At 36.3% G+C, this 22,406-nt stretch overlaps 4 protein-coding genes and 1 non-coding gene across 6 annotated transcripts in view; 1 reads left to right on the top strand and 4 right to left on the bottom strand.

The window, feature by feature from the left end:
* The window catches only part of LOC105167909, a gene marked incomplete in the record, with an annotated part of 3,280 nt that extends 2,858 nt beyond the window's left edge, over positions 1-422 (top strand). The window contains 1 exon segment of the mRNA XM_011087776.2: positions 1-422. Coding sequence (XP_011086078.1) covers positions 1-115 — 115 coding nt within the window.
* Positions 690-762, bottom strand: TRNAV-UAC. Its single transcript has one exon. It is a non-coding gene; the product is annotated as a tRNA-Val (tRNA).
* LOC105167910 (sphingolipid delta(4)-desaturase DES1-like) lies at positions 1,027-3,286 on the bottom strand. The gene is made up of 2 exons (XM_011087777.2): positions 3,043-3,286; positions 1,027-2,107 (listed from the first exon to the last, which is right to left on the bottom strand). Exons 1-2 carry the CDS (start codon positions 3,208-3,210, stop codon positions 1,274-1,276), a joined length of 1,002 nt encoding a protein of 333 aa, XP_011086079.1. The 5' UTR covers positions 3,211-3,286; the 3' UTR covers positions 1,027-1,273.
* On the bottom strand, positions 4,425-11,688 carry LOC105167911 (secretory carrier-associated membrane protein 2-like). The gene is made up of 13 exons (XM_011087779.2): positions 11,365-11,688; positions 10,072-10,137; positions 8,899-9,012; positions 8,730-8,792; positions 7,174-7,207; positions 6,937-7,059; positions 6,068-6,130; positions 5,887-5,980; positions 5,560-5,605; positions 5,419-5,486; positions 5,121-5,169; positions 4,908-4,973; positions 4,425-4,804 (listed from the first exon to the last, which is right to left on the bottom strand). Exons 1-13 carry the CDS (start codon positions 11,422-11,424, stop codon positions 4,718-4,720), a joined length of 933 nt encoding a protein of 310 aa, XP_011086081.1. The 5' UTR covers positions 11,425-11,688; the 3' UTR covers positions 4,425-4,717.
* LOC105167912 lies at positions 17,387-22,186 on the bottom strand. Of its 2 annotated transcripts, none has more exons than XM_011087782.2 (16): positions 21,891-22,186; positions 20,735-20,830; positions 20,492-20,599; positions 20,257-20,292; positions 20,037-20,147; positions 19,756-19,839; positions 19,542-19,660; positions 19,335-19,436; positions 19,061-19,177; positions 18,910-18,975; positions 18,644-18,710; positions 18,465-18,518; positions 18,185-18,274; positions 18,004-18,030; positions 17,876-17,902; positions 17,387-17,774 (listed from the first exon to the last, which is right to left on the bottom strand). In XM_011087782.2, exons 2-16 carry the CDS (start codon positions 20,792-20,794, stop codon positions 17,625-17,627), a joined length of 1,218 nt encoding a protein of 405 aa, XP_011086084.1. In that variant the 5' UTR covers positions 20,795-20,830; positions 21,891-22,186; the 3' UTR covers positions 17,387-17,624. The 2 variants fall into 2 exon arrangements, with proteins under 2 accessions (XP_011086084.1, XP_011086085.1); XM_011087783.2 differs by lacking the exon at positions 21,891-22,186 and adding an exon at positions 21,189-21,711.

The raw sequence follows: 22,406 nt of genomic DNA on the forward strand, positions 1-22,406 counted from the left end.
TCCTGCTGAGACAATCAATCAAGTTCATTCAAGACCCCCGAAGCCTCCACCTGGAGAGAAACCAGCACCGCCTGCCACACCCACTACAGATGAGATGCCTAGCACTTCTGCATAGTGAGACAATTGCTGCTTTTGACAAACTTCGCACGGAGCCTAAAATATATACACCTTCATAGGACTGTCCTGGGGAATTCTTTCAGGCAAAAGCAAACAACAGAAGAATTGTATTATTTAGGTTCGATAGTTTCTTCTTCAGGTTCACTGAAATTAGGTTCACTTGTATTATTTAGATTCCTTGGTCTCATTTCAGGTTCTTTGAACTGAACTGCCCCAGCATAAAACAGTCTGGGGATTTTTTATTTCCATGATGAATTATGGGAGATAACCAAGAATATTCGCATTTTTTATTTTTCTTGGACTAAGTAACGAGCCTCAAACATCTGCATTATTATGAATTTTGTGCTAAAACTATACATTTGCTAATGGATTTCTGGGTGCAAATGCGCCCGCCTAAGTGAATGTTCTGTTTCATCAAGTAGATAAATAAATTTTGAAAATTTCGTCATCGCTGATTAAGATGTATTCTTAAAAATAAAATTGAAAATTTTTTCATCACTGATAAAGATGTATTCTTAATGTTTCATTTTTCAAAATAGGTGGATTGATTAAAAATTTTGACACAACAGTTATGATGCTGCCCAGGATCGAACTGGGGACCTTTAGTGTGTAAGACTAACGTGATAACCACTACACCACAACATCTGCTACACTACTCGCCTGTTGATAAAATAAATTGGGAGATGTCTTTCCGTTCACGACTACACTAAATATCGCATGATTCAATTTTCAACGGCTTCTGAACTGCAAGGAGTTGCGCTAAGTTACTTTTCAGAAGTACTACATTCCACTGCTGGTTTATGAAGTAAGAGCTGCAATGATAATGAAGCCATCCACAAGAAAGACCCTCCTCCCTACTATGTATAACAGCTGGGTAGGAATGGCATGAAAAGCGTTGTATAGAATCCCTAGAGAAATAATATCTTTTACATTAAGGAAAAATTTAAAGGTACAATCCAACTGAATTCTATTTGTTCAATGAAATCTTAATAGCATCGAGATTTTCGTACACAGCTAAACTGCCAATAGAACACTCTCTCATATACGTTGATCCTTCAAAATGATACAAACAATCAGAGCCAGAAAGAATGACCAAGTCTCGCATCTAATCTGTAAAATGAGGGTATGAGGACTTTAAATTTCACACTTGGAGCACCTATTCAGATTTCTTCAGGGACTTGGTTGATAGATTTCTCTTCATCCGGCTAAATGGGCCTACTGCCCTATCCATAATGTACATGTAGATGACCTGGCTCCAAGATCTATAAGAATCCAAATTCTCATAGAACTCTGGTGCAATCTCCCTCACCTTGTGAAGCTTGCTCCCTGGTATTCTTGGGAAATCATGGTGCTCATTGTGGTAGCCTACGCTCCATGTCATAAGGTTCAGAGGACCATAGTAAGAGTAGGTTTCTTGATCTGGATTAAAAACATAGTGTTCTGAGATAAAGTGGCCAGCCATTGGGTGCATTCCACCTCCAACAAAGGTAGACAAAATCAAATAACCCAAAGCCTTCCAGCCCCAGAAATGAACCAGAGCAACATCAAGGGCCAGTTGGATAATCAAATTAACAAATTCCCATATGCCAGGAGGTTTTGGTTTGAGAAAGAGTGGTCGAAGAGCATAAAAAAATAGTTGGAAAATGACCCATATTGATTTTGAGACAACATTTGTTACCAGCTTGGCTTCCGTGAGGCTTGGAACGTCCATATCGACTCCATCCACCCCTTGGTAGCGATGGTGCTCAAGATGATATTTTTGAAAAGTGACAGACATGGGTACACCAATAGGAAGGTTAGCAAAAATCCCCAGCCATCGGTTGTAGACTGGAGTCGAGAAGGCTAAGTTGTGGCTAAGCTCATGAATGGCCAAGAAGAGATTGTGATTGAGAAAAGAACCAAAAAAATAAGCCACTATAAGTATCTTCATCCAAGATGCATTGTATAGGAAGGTTGCAGTCCATAGCTGAAGCAATACAACTGCAGCAATCTGCAATGTACAAAATCAGGAAACATGAACCACAGCATTTAACTTGGATCTTATGCACTACAAAAATTTAAATGCACTTTATGGCATTGACAAGAATTTAGAAAATAAAAAGGTGACGAACCCATAAGAAACAGTCTTGATTCATATAACTAGTTAATCTTATTGCTAATTGGACGGAACAGATCTCTCTTCACTATTTCCAACCAAAGCAGATCTCTCTTCACTATTTTCCACCAGCATTCCAAATTCCCTATACACATTTACCTAGATAATAAGGTCAAAATATGCAGTCTGGAAGCAAAATAGTGATCCTCCATTCTAAATAATTATATATTTTGAGTTTGAGATATATGACCATATATCGGAAAACAAAAAAGAAGTCGAAGACAATTAGACACATTATCTTGCCTTCACCTGAACAGAAAAACTGAATCTCTTATCCCGCCAATGATTTCAACCATCGTGGATGGGGTGGCCACAAATGTCTCAATTACTTTGAATCAACTGAGAAAGTTGAATCTACATATAAAAGAGGCCTAACTAATTTTTTGCAAAGCGATAATGTGACCAGCAAAAAGTAGAAGCTATCGTTTCTTTGTTTCGGTTAGTCATTTTCCTCTTGCAGTTGTGAGAGGGTAGGTTCGAGGTGGTTCATGATGTGATGCAACCAAAATCCCATAAAAGATGATAAATTCTAATGGAAAAAAAGACAAATTATCAAAATTAAATGCGCGAGAGAATGCCGGCAATGTTGCATACAAAACCACATGTAAACCAACAATACCACAGCGGCCAGTAGAATAAGACAACAAAACAGTTCAGCAAATTCAAAAACCACCACAATCAGAATGTAGCTGAACGAAAACAATATGAACAAACACAAATACACGAAAGATTCACAATGTAAGCTCCCTAACAAGAAAAGAAAAAGGTACCTTAAGGAAAGCAAAGGGGTCAGGGCCGAAGAGGTGTTTGATTTGAGGGTATTGAGAGAGGATCTGCCGTCTGCGGGAAGCATGCGGCTCGTCTGTGTATGACCAGAAGAAATCCGTAGCCATTGTTTCTTCTTCGTCTTCGCCTCTCTGTTTCCCACCGTACCCCATGTCTGCCCCCCCTCTCTCTCTCTCTCTATCTGTTGGTCTTTTGTTTGTCGGAGATCCTCTCACTCTCTTTGATTGGGGCTTATGATTTTCATTTGGACGAGTGGTGGGTGCTCTTTTCCACTTATGCCCCTGCCCCATGTGGATCTCTGTATATTCCATTTAAATATTATAGGGGTAAATTATACTTAATAATTTATTTATACAAACTATTATTGTCTTTTGTGTAAGCATATAAATTCTTCCTAACAGTAAAAGATTATGATTATTTTGTATAAGGATGTTGGCGTATTTGGGATATATATGTATATATATATCATTTTTTCAGAATATAAATTTAATATGTTTAAATGATATTGACATTTTTTATAGATGTACGTAATAATTTTTCAAAATATCCCTTTATTATATTACACAATATTCGAATATAGATCATAAGTGCGAGAATATAGATGTAATAATCCCTTAATTATATTACACATTACTTCATTGTTTCCAAAAATAATATTAATTTCATTATTAATTAATTGGTAAAAAAAAAAGAATAATTTCTCATTGAATTCAGATCATATTCTAATGAAATGTACTATTAAAATTTAAAACTTAACAAATTGAATGGATAATATATTTTTATTCGAATTATTGGAAAGAATACTAGTAGCAAATTCGACTCATATAAAGTTTGTACGTAGAGAAGTAGTATTAAATATAACTTTGATTTAAAGTGTATTTTGTACAAGACAAGATTTTCTATCAAATACGCGAGTCGTCACTCGTCATAGATATGACAGATATCTGGTATCGTTGCACATGGACGTGAGACCCTCTTCTTGTTGAATAGGACTTGATAACATTAGCGAGCGGTGCACACAAATAAAAAGTTGAAACAAGTCAAAAACCCTATTTCCACTATTACTCTAGCTTAGTAGTAATAAATAATAATGCAATACACCGTAGCCTTGAAGCCTGAAGAGGGTACAGCTGCTCCTCAACTCATGTCATCAAGCCTAAAATAATGCAACATTTTCCTAACTTGCAGTACTACGTTATTATTAATTTAATATTTTCCTTCTCATCTCAATTCATTATTATATTTTGCAACCATTTCCCTCCCTTCTTTACTGCTCTCTCCCCTTCGCTACTCGACACTCTATAGGCTGTGCCGTGGCGGCACACCAGCTGAAGCCCCAGGTGGGTGCAACGGAGGAGGATTGGCGTTCAGGGGAACAAGTTCTAACAATGAATTTACAGACATAACAAAAAAATCTATACGGCTCCAGATTACAGCAGGTCTAACTTCCCTATCTCCTTTCTAGTTCTTCCCACAAGTCCCTCCTCAAGGGAGAAAAAAAAAAAAGAACTGTAAATATGATCAATTCAAAAAATGAACACTCAATACATGAAATACGCTTTATATGTGCTTAACCAAATCATCAATCTGGCACCTCTGTGATGTGCGGAATGGGTATCTCATGTCTGCGAGTAATTTCTTCTGGTCCTTGCTGTCTTATTAAAATGCTGCTCTCAGGGCTCCCCTAGCAGCCTCGCGCTTCATCTCTGCAGCTTTTCCGGTGCCTCGGAAGTACATGTATACTTGCTGCACAATGAGAAGCCATAGTGAAAACTGTTAATCATGCATGCAAACTTAATTTATACATGAAGCTGTATATTATTAAGTAGAGAAGGATATCAAAGGGGACCTGTATGACCCAAATGCTCAGAACCGACTCAAGGCAGAAGAGTCCAAAGCCGATGAAGTAGAAAACCTGCATAGCCAAGAACTATGTTAATAGTGTCGGCAGAGAAGAAAGTGAAGGATGCCTCTATGTAAATCAAGTCATCATTCTGATCTGCAACTGTAGGGCTAAAACAACAGCGACCAGTATATACTGTTCGCATGAATTCAAACTTACCCCAACCAATACATGGTCGCCTATGAGATCCACGGCTGGCAGGATACCTCTGCACGAAGCAGCACTCATGATCAGATCAAAATCGAACAGATGACTTACCAAAACAACCTAGTGCTACTGTTAATCGCCAGTATCACAGTTACAGAAAAGATCTTGGACTCGATTATCATTAAGGGGATGGAACAAGAGCCAAAACAAGGGAAAAGTCAAATCAGATAAAAAGAATTAAAAGATGTCATATAGATTTACCAACAAAATGCATAAAATTGTGATGAAAAAAATTTAAAGGCAGACATACGTCAAGGATTTTCCTCTGAATACTACAGGAGGTGCAACAGCAGCAAAGATACAGAAGCCTATGTGGAGCTGTAAAGGGATCAAATTAGTTATTATCATAATTTCAGTTGAGGTGGAATCAATGATAAGTTACGAGACTTACCAAGTAAAACAGGAAAAACCAGCCAAACTTCAGGGCACTTTCATTCCTGTAAGACATAAGGATGCCAAGTTAACTATATTTAGATCAAGAACTATTGAACCATTCTCACTACCTTTTACAAGTTAATTCAATAACAGTCTCGGCATCAAATGAAAAGATTCACCAGATTCCCCCCTGCCTCGTATGCATATCTCATTTTAAAATAATTATTTTCAAACAGATAGATGTCTTTAAGTTTGCGCCTAGAACCTGTAAAAGTGCCGTTCGGTGCAAACTATGCTAATTCTAAATGTAAAGTTGGTTTTGCGAAGAGATAGAAGCACAAACCTGAAAGCACGGTACAGTGGACGGTACCATAACACATAGGCTCCTGGAACCCCTGATATGAAGTATATAATAGCAAGAAACCAAATCTTTGCATCTAGCAGACAGATCTTAAAGTCAGGGCAGTTGGTTCAGGAAACCAGTAACAGGATAATAGAATCAACAGGGATTATTGGATACCAACCTCCATGTTTAATCCACGCAGTAGTCACAGCTATAACATTCCATAGAAGAGCAATAACGAGTCCTGATCAATAAACAGTACATAAATCATTAGTAGCACTCAAGCATCATCCTTCTCAGACCCAAAGATTAGGGGTGGGGGAGTCTTGGATTTATTACAGTTTCAGATAACATACAATAATATATAGGTAAACTGTTTCTTTTTTTCCTTGACGGTTTATATATAGGTAAACTGCACATAAAACATGATAATCTCTAATGAATCATAACAGAGAAACCAGAATGTGCAACCTCACAACCAACCATCATATGCGTAAATGCTATTAAAGAAATAGCAAAATCTTTGTGACAAACATTCAAAGGCAAGGGAAGAATCACTAGCCACTCATAGAAGAAGTCACGCCAATTGCTTCACAGAAACCCAACTTTTAACACAGTGAATTATTTGATTTTCTTTGACACACAAAATAATATGATACCTCCAAGTGATCCACAAAAAGAAGGTATTGTCTATCAATAAATTCTTCAGATTGAATTTCTCAGCAACCAAAATAAGTATTTCCTTCATGTACAGAGAAAGAACATAAAGCAAAGTTAAAGTTTTAACCCTCAATACGCATAACCAACACCCAAGTTTCCATATAAAAACCTTGGGAGACATAGCTGCAGGTCACTTATTCGTCAAATAATGCCTCTAAATAGACAAAATGCCTGTAACTTTCAAATACCATCCATTTCCACTTTATATGGACAACAATGCTTAAAGGTTGTGTAAGGATTAAGCATATAGTATAAAATAGCAAAACTGCATTAAATAACAAGAAAGACCACATAACTTCAATGATATACTACTATCAAACTTGTACATACCCAACAATGTTGTAAATGCAACATATTGTAGCTTCTGCAGGTGAATTGGTATTTCATTCGCAATATCGTGATGAATAATCGGGAAAAAGGGAGGCCAGTTTTTCTCCTCCAGAACAATACCAGCTGCAAAGAGACATGAAAGTTGTCAGATCAAAAAGCAGATATGGAAAGAGATGCTTTGTTTCTTGATATAGCGTGTGCAGTGGTGGTAATAAAAGATCCACTCAGATAAAGCACCTCGTGCAGCAGCTTCTTCTTTCCGCCTTACGTCCTGCAAAACATCAGTACTTGTTAGAAACCATATTCCGCATTGTGAAGATAATCCAGCTACACCTCTTCACATTCATTAGTGTACAAGACAAAAACCCTTAGTGGTGCTAAATGATCTTGAGCATCAATTTAGTTCATCTTCCTGATTAGGGATGGGCGTTCGGGTCGGGCAGTTCAGTCCAGATCCGACCCGATTGGGTTCAGAAACTTTTTCAGTTTTTTCCCTAAAAATTAGGGTGTCGGGTAACCCGATGACCGAATTAAAAAAAAAAACGGTTCGGGGTTCGAGTAGGATTCCCCTACCCGATCGGGTTATTACGTATGTACATTTCCTTCTCTCCTACTTGTCTTCAGTCCCTCCCTCCTCTCTCTTATTCTTCTTTTTTGATTCCAAAGTCCCAAGTTCCCAACCCAACTACTAAGTCCCAACTCCCAAGAGCCAAGACTCCCATCCCAACAAAAATCCATCTTCTTTCTCTCAAACCCTAATTTCTAAAATGTCACAAGAAAATGATGGAATTAGAATACCAAATCCAAAGGTTAGTATTATTTTTCTTTTCTTTTATTGTTAAGTTAATTGTATATTCAAATTTCTATTACTTATTGTAAACTCAAACACTTAAATTTTAAAGAAAATTGAAAATAAATAAATAAGCCAGAAACAGAGGCTGTTTGAAACAGCCTCTGTTTTGGACATTAAGAAGCTGTTTCAGCTTCTACTTGATGATTAGAAGCTGAAACAGCTTGAATTTTGCCTCTATAAACAAACAGAGGCAAAATTTTTGCCTCCATTGGTTGAATGCATTTAGAGGCAAGTTTTGCCTCTGATCTTTATTTTTTTTATTTTTTTAAAAAGAAAAAGATTGGGTACCCAACAAAAATCGGGTCACGATCAGGTAGCTATTTTAGCTACCCGAAAGTTCGGGTACCCGACCCGACGCCCACCGCTATTCCTAATAAGGTATTTTTGTACTATATAATATTCACTGCCTCCACATTAAAATAACAATGATTCTTTTCCTTTATTTCTTGATTGTACAAGAGATATCACAATTGAGCCCATACTACTTTCTTTTCGTCGCTTAGCTTGGTATTATACTTAAATTATGTCACATTCAGCAAAATAATGCATGCCAATAGATATATTACTGAAGCAATTTACATTAATAATTAAATACTGCCAAGGATTTTCTAAAGAATTACAATTTCTCATATGCTGAGTGTAAAAAATAGTATAAAAGACGTTCGCAAACTTAGACAAGAAAGCTCTCCCCAGTTTTTCAGTTTAATATGACAACTGTTACTCCCAAAAACTTAAGGGGTCAAGCACTGCTCTAGAACCTAACATGATAAAACTTAGTTCAATGTGATGTATGGATCTTTTTACCAGAATTAGAGCACCATCAATTGCAGTATTTAGAGGAAATCATTGACTGAATGGAAAATTTTGCGGGATGCATTTACACCAGGGAGTGCAAATACATTCATGTTAAGCAGATCATGAGTAACCCATTGACAATTACCTGCTCCCTCCTTTTCAATTCAGCTTCCTTAGCCTGCAGCTCCCGCTCTTTCTGTTTTAAATCCTAAATTTGCACAATCTTTCATAAGTATCCAAACAAAGCCATTTCAATAAGAAAGAAGATCAATATGGGATTGCGGGTTTAATGAATTTAAAGGAATTGTACATACTGCAGCACTATCTAGAGGAATGTCAACTGGTGCTGTAGGGTTATAGAAATCAGCAGGCTCTGGAGGAAGGGGTGAAAGCCTTGAGTTTGTAACAGGGGGAACACTTCCAGTAGCCTAAAAAATAAAGAAGATCAGTGTTTTTGTTAAGATTTGAATAAATATCTCTGCAGAGACATATAGTCATAAAGCTTATTGCAGGTGTCAATATGACCCATAAGTTGGACCGAACATGTTACCACCGCCCACCGGAATCCTATATCTGCTATAGAATTTCCTGGTTATATGAGAGCACCATAGTTTGTCAATTTTGGGGAAAATGGTAATGTGAGTATATTATCAGTCTCCATAATGCAGAGCAGCTTAAATTAATTCCATAAAACAAGTAGCTGGTAAATTCTCCACACAAGAACATATTCATGTTGAATGCTCTGAAATTTTATAGGATGTTCCCTGGACACTGGTGATATGTTTGGATTTGTATTTTGAAAAAATTTAAAATATTTTAAAATAAGTGGTGTAGGTTTAATGTTGGGATTTGGGAGACAAAAATTACTGTTCAACGTCAAATCATATATTTTTATATATATAAATATGTATATATATAAATATTTTATGTTTAATGTTGTACTTTTGGGAGACAAAAAATACTGTTTATTGTCAAATCATGTCTGTTTTATATTATGTATATATATAAATGTATATATATATATTATATATAGAAAGTTGAAAAACAGAAAAACACGCAGATAAGGTGTAAAAACACAAAAACAAACATTGAGTGTGTTTTATCTTGTCTCGGGAAATGCGAAAACACAAAACCAAACAAAGCCTAGGTTTCTCCCACCACATCTCTGCTCATTGCAATGCAGTGTTCAAGTCGGCTTCACCTTTCATAACTGGAGGCAATTAAGCAACAATAATACTGGTTTGAACTTGCTTCAGCATGCCCACTTAACCGAAAAGTGCAGCTCAAGCCTATCTATAAAGTGAATTTTGCATCCTGGTCTTTGTGGATACTCGGGAGTGCCATGGTAATGCACCGGAAAAAAGCTCAAGAGGTTTTGGGAAATGAAGTAGACATAATCTATTATCGTCGTCATCCTAGTTGCACCACTACAAACCTTGCATGCCTGCTTTCTTCTAAAATAGGGTGAGAAATAGAGATAAACTCACTGTTGTGTAAAACGGACCTCCACCGAACTTTGATTGTCCAGATGCTTTTCCTCTACCCCCTCCATCCTGCAAGTATAGGAAACATATCAGTTTGTCAAACTCAATCCAGAGCAATTACGTAGCAGCTACAGAGACCCACTTGAATATCATCAGTTAGCTCCTCACCCTCAATGAAATCTTTCATTAGTTCTCCTTTCTCACTGAGTTTTCAATAAGAAGTTGGACGCAACTTGCTCATGTAGTTTCACAAAATCCACATAGATGCTCTACAACATAAACTTTCTACATGCTAGATCATTAAACATGTATATATTAGTGTTTTCTTTTAGCTGCGGCTAAACAAACACGATGATTATACTTTTCTTATATCATGCCCAACTCCAAACAATCTAGTATTTACATCAGCAAGGAAGGAAATACCTATTTCTAAGAAACAAGGCAAAAAGCTAGGCACTCATGCATCCTTGATTTTAAGCCAACCCTTGTTTCAACATTTCATGTGCTGCGTTAAGAGAAGTTTTGAATTCACATCTACAACTCCTATGTCTACCCCAACCCAAACACCCCTAAGAATACCACCCACCATCAAAACAATTGCAAACCAACATCTTATACTGCTAAACTCAAAGAAGATTTTCAGTTTCTGTCTACCCAATTAGAATATTGAAAGAAAACAATGAAGAATTAATTGATCGAAGAAAAATCCAATCCCAGTTATCTCGTTACAGAAAGTAAAGCATCAACAGTCACTTCAGAGATTATTTTATCAGTCAAGACTCAAGCAAGAACCACCCCGCCCCCCCTCCACCACCCAAAAAACAAAAAAAAAAGGAATTAATAAGGGAGGCACAATCTCCTCGATACAATCAACTCAAAATCATATTTTTATCTGACATAAGTTCAACTACTTGTAAATCATAGCCATAAGAGAAGCATAGCTAACAAAAGCATGCCTCCAGTCATACAGCGGCAAGCACACCACCAACTGAACAACTATGCGTATCTAAAATTACAATATCACCAATACCAGGAAATAATGAAACCCACACCGGATCCTCGACTCTCGAGCACAACTACAAACAACATCCAGTAAGTATAATCATACCAAACCCCAAACGAAAGCAGTATAATAGATCAAGCCATAGAGTCAACCAAAGTCATCGAAAAACCCGGATTTTCCCTCAACAACCTTCCCATCAACTTCAAATTCTTCACTTCTAAGAGCACATACAAGTCATTCTTCAGCAACTAAATCAAAAACAATGCAGTTTCCCACACCGATAGAGAACTTACAGCAAAAGGATTAACTTCGTCTTCTTCGTCAAAAGGGTTCCGATCATAACGGCCGGCCATATTCTCGAACTATTCACTTCAATTAAATCCTCCCGCAGACACCACGAGCAGAGAGTTCTCCGAGATCTAAATAGTGCAATTGGGATAGCAAAAGTTAATAATAAAAAAAAAACCGTAACAAAGTGTTGAAGCTTAGAGAAGAAGAATATTAAGACAGCGGGTTTTAGTTTTAGATTCAAACGGTTGAAAAGAGAATGAGGAGTGAGAAAGGGAAAGTTGTGGTTAGAGAGAGAAAGGGGAGCAGACTTGTCTATGGTCAGCTTTGAAATAGACGACGCATTTTCCTCTCAAACAAATACATAAAATTATCGCCGACGTTTATTTTCTCTCTCTCCTTTTCTCGTGTTCCAATTTTTTAATTAAGGGGTTGTTTGGTTTGGGGGTTGTAAATAAATTATTGAATTTTTGTTTGGGAGAAAAGACGAAACGCCAACCACAGCGATTAACATTGGTTTAGTTGCACGATTATTGTATTTGTTCACTATCTCCATTGTATCAATCAGACTGCACATGTTTCAACTCTTAAAAACTAAGGTAAATTCCACCAATCTTTCTTAATATTTGATATAATTATAAATATTTTTTATTATTTAATAAATAATACATACTTCTTAATATTTAATGAAATTATATAATTCTTAAATAGATATATGAAAATTGTTAATTTTACCCTTATTGAATTTTTTTATTTTTTTAAATAAAAATTTATAAAGAAACTCAGACGAAGTGGTCAAACTGATGGGCAAACTTAGGTGGCCAATAGGACACTTTCGGCATTGTTGAACACAATTGTGAAGAAGAACTTAAGAAGTTGAGAAGAGTGTTTACTGCATATATAATTTGCTTACAATAGGGTTGTCCACTCCACTACTAAGTTTTCACCCTTTCAAATTGTTTATGGTTTTAATCCTCTTGCACCTATTGATTTAATGCCCCTGCCTTTGCAGGAGAGGTAAATATGGATGGAAAGAAACATGTTGAATTTGCCAAGCAAATCCATGAAAAGGCCAAAAGTAATATTGAGAGGATGACTCAACAATACATGAACTGAGCGAACAAGGGAATGAAATGAGTTATCTTTGAACCGGGATACTTAGTATGGTTGCATCTTAGAAAAGAAAGGTTTCCGGACAAAAGGAAGTTCAAGCTCATGCCAAGAGGGGATGGACCATTCCAAGTCCTTGAAAGGATTAATGACAAATCTTACAAACTTGATTTACCTGGTCAGTATGGAGTAAGTACTACTTTTAATGTTTCTGGTCTTTCTCCTTTTTATGATGCAGATAATGAAGAGTCGATCCTTTTCGAGAAGGGGAGGATGATAGGAACACCGAGGACGTCTAACAAGCAAAAGAAATTCAAGATCCAATGGACCAAGATTTAACCATTGGAAGTGGACCAATGAGAAGAGAAATGTTAAAGAGAATGCAAGAAGTAATTCAAGTCCAATCCAACTTAGTCTTTGCTAATGGGATCAAGTCACAATTAGAGAATCAACATGTGAATTTAATTTCATTAATTCAAGCTCAAGGAAAACCACAATAGGAGCCCAGCTCGTCCAAGTGCAGCCATGTGGTCAAAGGAGACCTTTGAACTACATTCAAAGTGCATTTAAACACCAATTTTCAGATTCACATGGTCATGCATGGGTTTTACTCGTTTTTTACCAAGAATGCTTAGTTTTTAGTCATTTTTTACCAAGTATTGAATGTACATCCACCAAGAAGTCACTTGAGGACATGAAAGGTTAATTTGGAAGTGTGAAAACGCATAAGAGAAAGCCTTTCAAGCTATAAAAGATAAGCTTACCTATGCACCTTTGCTAGCCCTTCTCGACTTTGGTAAGACTTTTGAAATTGAATGTGATGCAAGTGGGATTGGCATAGGAGGAGTTCTTATGCAAGAAGGTAGACCGGTTGCATATTTCAATGAGAAACTAAGTGGGCCGACACTTAACTATCCTACATATGATAAGGAACTTTATGCATTGGTTAGAGTATTGGAAACTTGACAACATTATTTGTGGCCAAAAGAATTTGTAATACATTCTGATCATAAAGCACTCAAGTATACTAAAAGTCAAAGCAAGCTTAGCCATCGACATGCAAAGTAGGTAGAGTTTATTCAGTCATTTCCATATGTGATCAAGTACAAGAATGGTAAGAAGAACATTGTTGTTGATGTACTTTCAAGAATGTATGTTTTACTTTCAATAATTGATGCTAAAATTCTTGGTTTTGAGTTCATCAAAGATTTGTATGCTAATGATGTTGATTTTGATAAAGTATTTGGAAATTGCAACCCAGGCATTGGATGGGACAAATTCTATTTGTATGATGGATTTTTATTTCGAGACAACCAGCTTTGTGTTCCTAATTGTTCTATTCATTTATTATTGTTAAAGGAAGCACATTCTGGAGGTTTGATGGGTCACTTTGGTATTTCTAAGACTTTGGGAGTCTTGAGTGAACACTTTTATTTGACAAAGATGCGTAGAGATGTTGAGAAGTTTGTGAAAAAATGCTTAATACCCATGGATTGTACATGTCCCTCCTTATTCCTAGTGTACCTTGGAAAGATATTTCAATGGACTTTGTTTTCGGATTACCTAGGTCTAAGAGGGGGAGAGATTCTATTTTTGTTGTTGTAGACAGGTTTTCCAAAATGGCACACTTTATCGCATGCCATAAAGTTGATGATGCCTCTAATATTGCTAATCTTTTCTTTCAGGAAATTGTGAGGCTTCATGGTATACCAAGAACTATAGTGTCCGATTTGAGATGCCAAGTTCCTTAGTTACTTTTGAAAAACTTTGTGGGGCAAGTTTGGGTAAATTGCTTTTCTCTACTACTTGCCATCCCCAAACCGATGGGCAAACTGAGGTGGTCAATAGGACACTTTCAAAATTGTTGAACACAATTGTGAAGAAGAACTTAAGGAATTGGGAAGAGTGTCTACCGCATGTCGAGTTTGCTTACAATAGAGTTGTCCACTCCACTACTAAGTTTTCACCCTTTCAAATTGTTTATGGTTTTAATCCTCTTGCACCTATTGATTTAATGCCCTTGCCTTTGTAGGAGAGGGTAAATATGGATGGAAAGAAACGTGCTGAATTTGCCAAGTAAATTCATGAAAAGGTCAAAAATAATATTGAGAGGATGACTCAACAGTACATGAACCGAGCGAACAAGAGAAGAAAACGAGTTATATTTAAATACTTAGTATGGTTGCATCTTAGAAAAGAAAGATTTCCAGACAAAAGTAAGTCCAAGCTCATGCCAAGAGGGGATGGACCATTCCGAGTCCTTAAAAGGGTTAATGACAAATCTTACAAACTTGATTTACCTAGTCAGTATTGAGTAAGTGCTATTTTTAATGTTTCTGATCTTTCTCCTTTTTATGATGCAAATAATGAAGAGTCGATCCTTTTCGAGAAGAGAAGGATGATAGGAACACCGAGGACGTCCAACAACCAAAAGAAATTCAAGATCCAATGGACCAAGATTTAACCATTGGAAGTGAGCCAATGAGAAGAGAAATGTTGAAGAGAATGCAAGAAGTAATTCAAGCTCAATCAAACTTAGTCTTTACTAATGGGATCAAGTCACAATTGGAGGACCAACATGTGAGCTTAATTTCATTAATTCAAACCCAAGTAAACTCACAATAGGAGCCCAGCTCGTCCAAGTGCAGCCATGTGGTCAAAGAAGACCTTTGAACTACATTCAAAGTGCATTTAAACACCAATTTTCAGATTTACATGGTCATGCATGGGTTTTACTCCTTTTTTACCAAGAATGCTTAGTTTTTAGTCATTTTTTACCAGACTATTGAATGTACATCTACCAAGGAGTCATTTGGGGATATGAAAGGTTAATTTGGAAGTGTTTTAGGTCTATAAAAGGCACATACCAGCCTGCATATGGGACACAATTCAATTATTCAAGAATTGATCAAAGTTTATAAAATATTGAGTGTTCTCTTATTTTGGAGAGTTATATACTTGTTTTAGCTTTGGTGAAACCTTTGCTTTGTCAATCTAGTCTATTAGATTGGTGATTCAAATTCACAAAGCCTTCAATTCATGCTCAACCCAAGTGTGTCATTATGTGAATTAGTTTACTCGTGCTCGTAGTTGGTTGAATGTTCTAAGTAGTAGGTCACGTTCAAATAACGTGGTTGGCTATTTACATTCCTTAGGTCGTGGACCACTTTATCCATTTCTAGCTTACACCGTAAAGATCGGGCCACCCATGATCGATACCATATCAGAACCCCACAATCACGCTTGAAGAAGAGAAGTAGCAAAAAGTTGTGAAGAGAGAAACTGGAGTTCCTTCTTTAATTCTATCGCTTGTCTATTTCAAAATAATGAAAAATTAAATCTTAAATAAAAAAAGAAAAATAGCTGTTGAATCTTGAAAACTAACCGTTGAATGAAGAAAATCTTCCACGATTTTCCTTTGAGAAGCGGCAAAGAGAGGAATGGCGCGGAATTCATGTGAAATAAGCCATTAAGACAAGAAGCTTTTTCCTTTCTTTCTTCTTTTGTTGCATCACTTAGGGTTTTCTTAATTTTATAAATAAAATTACATTTACGTATGAATTATAAAATTGATATAAATTATTTAATTAATTCCTTATCATACTTATGATTTTTATTTGGGTTAATTAGCCTAAACACCTTCTAAATACAAAATTATATTTTTTTCCCAAAAAAAAAAAACTGAAAAATTACATTTGCGTGTCTTTTGATAATTCTTCATTTATAACTATAATCATTTCATTATAGGTTGGACAGAAAATACTGACATTAGCAAATAAAAGTACATAACCTTCTAATTTTATCAATCATTTTTTGTATAAGTTATCCACAATATGACTAGATTATTTCATTTCTCAACAGCTATTTTTTATCAAATGACAATAATTTGGCAATAATTATTTTTTAACTTTATATATATTATATTTGTCCCGTTATAAATATAATAATAATAATTATATTTTTAAAATTTTAAATTATTTATATATAATCTAAATTAAATAATTTGTTGAATTTAAACCTTTTATTTTTTTAAAATCTAACGGTTGAGATTAATTGTTTAGATCTAACGATCAATATTTGATAAAAAAAAAGATCCAACGGTCATTAAAATAAGAAATAACATATATTAAATAAGGGTATAACCGTTATTTTCTAAAAAAATTGACACCGTTAGTTGGATTTAACGGAGATGGGGCGATTGAGTTGAGTTTTACAAAACACATGAGAGCTTTTAACCTATTCTCATAATATAAGGATTTTTTTTTCCAACTTTTTAAAATATATGGGAATTTTATGCATTTTGTCCCATAATTATGTCAAATTTAAAGAAAGATCATTGGAATTTACCATCTAAAAATAATAGATGAACGTATGTACATACTTCATATCAATTGCAAACAAGTAGTTTGAGTTATTTATAAGTTTAAAGACTTTATTTTTCTAACAACACACCTTAACGGGATTGAAGCCAAAACTCGCCTCCCAATATGTTCATTTGAAGACCTCCCAATTAAGGGGGAAAAAATAGTGAAATTTGGTTAATTGTATGGAAATGCAACTCAGTCCACTAAATTGACGCCCATAATTAAATGAAATGTTGACAATTCGGACAGGTTAGGCTGAGTTAGCCTTCTGGATAGTCGTTGGCAGACGCCCATTTCCACAACTATAATCCACGTTCAACAACCCAAATGTAAAACGAGTATTACCAACATGTCAAATCGTCATCAGAAAGATATATCAACATCAAATTGACAATCTCTATCCATAATATAAAAACAAAGGTACAAAAAGTGCAACCATAAACAATTACATCACATATATAAATGACATTGACAACCCAATGGTTCGTGTCTGAAAACTGATCCTCGGTTCAGACAGATGTGTGCGAAAAGAATAGCAAAACAACATCACCCGTTGATTCAAGATTTCCAGCTTTTTGTATAAATCGAAATTTCTACCAAAATTTCATAAAATTTACAAACTCCAATAGTCATCAACACTGATGTCCAATAGCCTCAGCACCCCACACAACACCATCCCAGAATGACAATGACATGGAACTTAAAAAATAAATTAATCATGAGATTTTACATTCAGCCTGATGGACTGAGAGATTACAACCCGCGTCAACTGTGGACCACAAGCGATCTGCCTATACCTCGGAGTATAGCCTTTTACGCTCCCGCCTAAGCTTTCGCTTCCGGGTTGAAGGAAATGGATCGACCCACTTCTTGTCCTCCTTTACAGCTCGTTCCCATCGTTCCTTAAATTTCTTAAGTTCTATTGTTGATTGCCTCCTAATCTGCATAAAATCCAAATCCACGTAATAACGTTAGAACTTAAGCAGCGCCTCAACAATTGGGACATCAACATCGGTAGACAGAGTGAGTTGTGGTGCCTCACCTCTGATCTCACGTCAACAGTGTGACTCTGTACGAAGAAGAAAAAGAAAGCATCAGCATTGGCAAAGAGGCCGGGAAGGGGAAAACAGAAGCAGCTAATCAACATGTGTAAATAATAGGAAGTTATACCTTGACTGTCTGTTCAAGATTCGAGACCTGTGTGGATAAAAGCACAGTAAATTTCCAGCGAATTGAAAGTAAAAGGCCAAATAGTACAAGAAGCTTAACATCCTTGGTGGATGTGGCTTGACCACAATCAGGACAACAAAATTTACAGAAAAGAGAAATATAGGGAAGTATAGTCAGTCACCTTTCTTGCTGATTGCCCACCCAAAGTTTGTATACTCTGATGAACTATGTATTCACTATCAACTACTCCCACCTTTTTTGTGCGATCCCCCTACAAAGGTTCAAGTTAATCAGAATAAACAAAGCCAATTTACGTTCTGAAATGTCATTGCTCCATTATGGAGCAGACATTTAGCGTTCGACCATCTGAGGGAAGTAAGGAGAAGAACAAAAAAAATTATAACTAATGATCTAGCACCATGTCCGCACAAATGGATGGTAACATCAAACAGATTAGTAACCTGTGCACAATAGCCGAGTTTCATGTCCATTCCCCATCCATGAACAAGATCATTCTGGCAATTGGCAGAACTGTGTCAGATTTACGGGAATAGAATAGAAGTACTTAGTGACTCTGTAAAAGTTCACATTTATAACCAATGCCCGAGGAACTTGTAAGAGAAAACAACCAAAAATTTACCTGTATCAAATTCCAGGCACAATGCCACGCTGATCTTGAAAATACAGGAGCCATTCCTTCCACAAACCTGCAAAATGCCAAGCAATTAATCAATATACTTCTATTTGTTGAAAAAAATTGGCACCGCAACTGTGAGATACTAAGAGCGAGAACAGCGACAAGGTTGAAGGTAGAACAAACAAATGAGCCAAGTGTTGTGAGAAACAGACCTTATATTGAATAAATTCAACAGATAGTAAGAAAGTTTCGTAGTGATGCTAACTTACCCAGTGCATGGCGGCCCCTCACTATCATCTGAACACTTTGTACTACCTCTGGCATCATAAACTCTTCTGCTTAAGATAAAATATTTAAGAACCAAAGGTACAGCATATGGTATTGGGACGTCAGATTACACAGATTTTGTACACAGCATACCTATGGAATATTTTCGTTCTCTTTCTTATCGTGATCCTGTGATGTATACCAGTAGAATTGGGGTCCAAAGCTGGCTGTGATATCTCAAGTCCTTCTGATTTTACAATTTCCAGATACCTGATGAAGGATAAAGTTAGAAAAACCGAATATCAAAAACCTATGAGGAATATTGAGAATTCAGTGAATACAGGTCAAGTTACGTGTCTGTAAAATAGAACTATGCTTTTTATGTAATCATAAATAGACACGACAGCCGGATGTAAGGCAACTATACCTTCCAGGGTGGAAATTCTGGACACCCAAATCTTCATCCCACAGGAATATGTAATCATAAATAGACACGACAGACGGATGTAAAAAGCGTTTTGCAAACCACCTGAACATGAGAAAACATGTTTTCAGAAAATAATGTCCTATTAGCATTAAAACTCACACTGTGAAGATAGCGTCCGCGTAAATACAGTCAAGAAATTTTCCTTACCATTTCGTTTGGTTGTGAGCAACTATATGTACAGCTTCCCTACTCCATTCCAGGTCCCACCACCCATCCAAGTTTCCGTCATAGTGGAACAAAATAATAGTAAAATTCTCTGGAAGAAACTGAATCCAAGAAGGTTAGGCAATGGTTGAAGCAAGTTCAAGGAGTAATCGTTCATGAAATATTCCTCGTAATTGAATCAAATTGACTCTTGTACCTTTCGGACAATAGTATCAACATTCTGCTTTTGTTTAATTCCAACAGGCATTGCTAGCAAGTAATTAGAGCTCCGTGATCTCATCTGAAAATGCAGAAAAATAAGTATGAAGTAGTTTCATCATTCAACCATCAGTAGTACATGAGACGGCCATGTGTGCATGGAAATAAAAAGTGATTAAACAATCAGTCGACCAAATTAGATCATTAAAAATTGAGAGAAGAAGGGAAAATTTAAATTGTTGTGTTAAGAATCCACATCAATTCAATATTACGTAATACCTTGGACTTAGAACTGCTTGTCGTCCATAGAGGCCTTAACTCCAGGTCTGACCTTGGTTCGATGATACCACGAGGCAAACTATTCAAACCCGACGTAGCAACAACTGAAGCCTAGATAGAAACATCGATAGCACCTCAGTAGCAGGAAAAAAGAAGACGACGAAAACGAGGAAGAAAAGCTTCATACCCATGAAGTCGAAATAATAAATAAGATACATACCTTTGGTTTGTAGAAAGGAAGCAATTTCGACTCCACCTGATTAAAAGGGAAAAAAAAGGTGGAAGTGGTTACCACTGAGAGACTTGCAGACAGAATTATCTTATCATGGGCAACGGTAAGAAGATTACAGCATCATAGTAATCTCTTTGAAAATGAAAGAGACAAATGCAACTGTGCGTCCACATTCATATGAAAACAACCAAAAGGTTCTTAAGCCAACTATGTCTTAACATACCTCTGTCTGTTGATACTGATAATTTGTGGTCCTATAGATAATGAACAACATTACTGTACAGATAAATCCCATAAACGGCATCTGTTTCATCTTTGTTCCGCATATTCCCTGCAGTGCCACTTACACATTAGTCATTCTTATCTTTACAAGTGATATTCCTCCTACCAAAAGATGTTGAACAAGTTCAATTATTCAAGAAACAGACTCTAAGAATCATAGCAAATAAAAGTAGCAGCGCAGTACCCCGTCAAATAAGAAACGCCATTTCTTCGCCAGCCACCTCCATGATGTTGATGCTTTCATAGGCAGCTACGGGTATCGGCAGTGTCTCATAAAAGACTACAATAAATGCATATATATCTAATGTTATAATTCATCTTCAGATAAAAATGACTCTGCAAAATTGAAATAGCCAGTGAACTCTAGCTAACAAGTGTTTGACTTTATAATGTAATAATTACACTCCTTAGCTACAACTTGCTCAAATTCATCATAATAGTTGAAAACTAGACAAAGAAAATGGAGTGATGTTATAAACTTCGAACATCACTTTTAGAAACCATCTCGAGGCTCAAATTCAAAGCAAAAGTTGATGTCTAGGTGCTAACACGGACTAAGAATGCAAAAAGAACGTCATTGATGAATGGTCCCTGCAATAATTGATACTGAAGCACTAAAGGCACTATAAGTATATTACATCCTCAGCCCACCCCACTTCTTTGATGTCTTTTCTCTTTATTTTCTTTGTTGTGGATTGTTGTGTTTCATCCAGTACAATCACCTAGCACAGCTTGAATGAATGGTAAGAAATACAAACCTCAATAACAAAAAATTAAGGTTTTTCGATAAAATTGAACGATTTCCAAGTAACGGCAAGTTTCCTTTACTTTTCCCAACGTTAAAATTATATAGACGACGACAAATGAAACCATAACTTGCAGTACATGCCCTTCCTACAAGGGAGCAAGTGAAGACTCTTCTTCACTTTCCCCTTTAACCTCGATGTCTGATATGATTAAACAACCAAAAGATTTACCATCAACCAAGAAACACAATTTACATAATTGCTCCGCCCACAAAACAGATTCATTTTCTTTTCCGAAAACCTAAATTCAGTGAACAACAAACGACTAATCAAACAGCGAAACACTACAATTAGTAAAGCTTTAACCGAATTCAGACATCACACTCAAAAAAATCTAAACAAGCCCAAGAAAACAAAAACAAAAAAAACGCGACTTTCCTTTTCACCGAACCAACATTTCAAAACTGGACAAAGGGTACAATCTCATTTCACAATCCAAACAACTCCACACCATCAAGAAACACCCACAGGCAGACACACCAAAAAAAAAACAAAAAGGAATTCCGAGAAGAACAGAGCACATGTATGTATTACCTTCGAGCCCACCGCTTCAATTGTTTCGAGGCCCACGTGATCACCAGGTGATTAAATTCCAAGCTGAATTAAGCTCCTGTTAATTCCTTGTGTATATCTGGTACATGCCTATACGTATGAAAGCATGAAGTATAGATACAAAAGCGTATATATCAAAGTAAACGGTGGCGATTTCTGTGTGTGTGAGTGTGTGAAAAGGGAGGAAGAAGAAGGAGTTGACAGCTGGGAAGAGAAAGCACAGGAAGAGCCCACGTAGAGAGCGGCGAGAATAAAGAAAGCTTGATGGCTGAAGCATCTGCAGAAATGTGAATTCATTCCAATTTATACTGCAACTTTAATTAATTATTAGTATCAGTAATGATGATTAAGTGTGTATTATTATTATTACTATTATAATAAAAAAGCGTATAATAAATGTTTCTATACGTAGGAAGAGGACAGAGATAGTATATGTATACGTATAAACCGCTGCTGTAATTTTCTGACATGGGAAAAGACAAGAAAGATTTTGGACCA

Source organism: Sesamum indicum, linkage group LG8 (genome assembly GCF_000512975.1).
Source record: "Sesamum indicum cultivar Zhongzhi No. 13 linkage group LG8, S_indicum_v1.0, whole genome shotgun sequence".
Classification (NCBI taxonomy): domain Eukaryota; kingdom Viridiplantae; phylum Streptophyta; class Magnoliopsida; order Lamiales; family Pedaliaceae; genus Sesamum; species Sesamum indicum.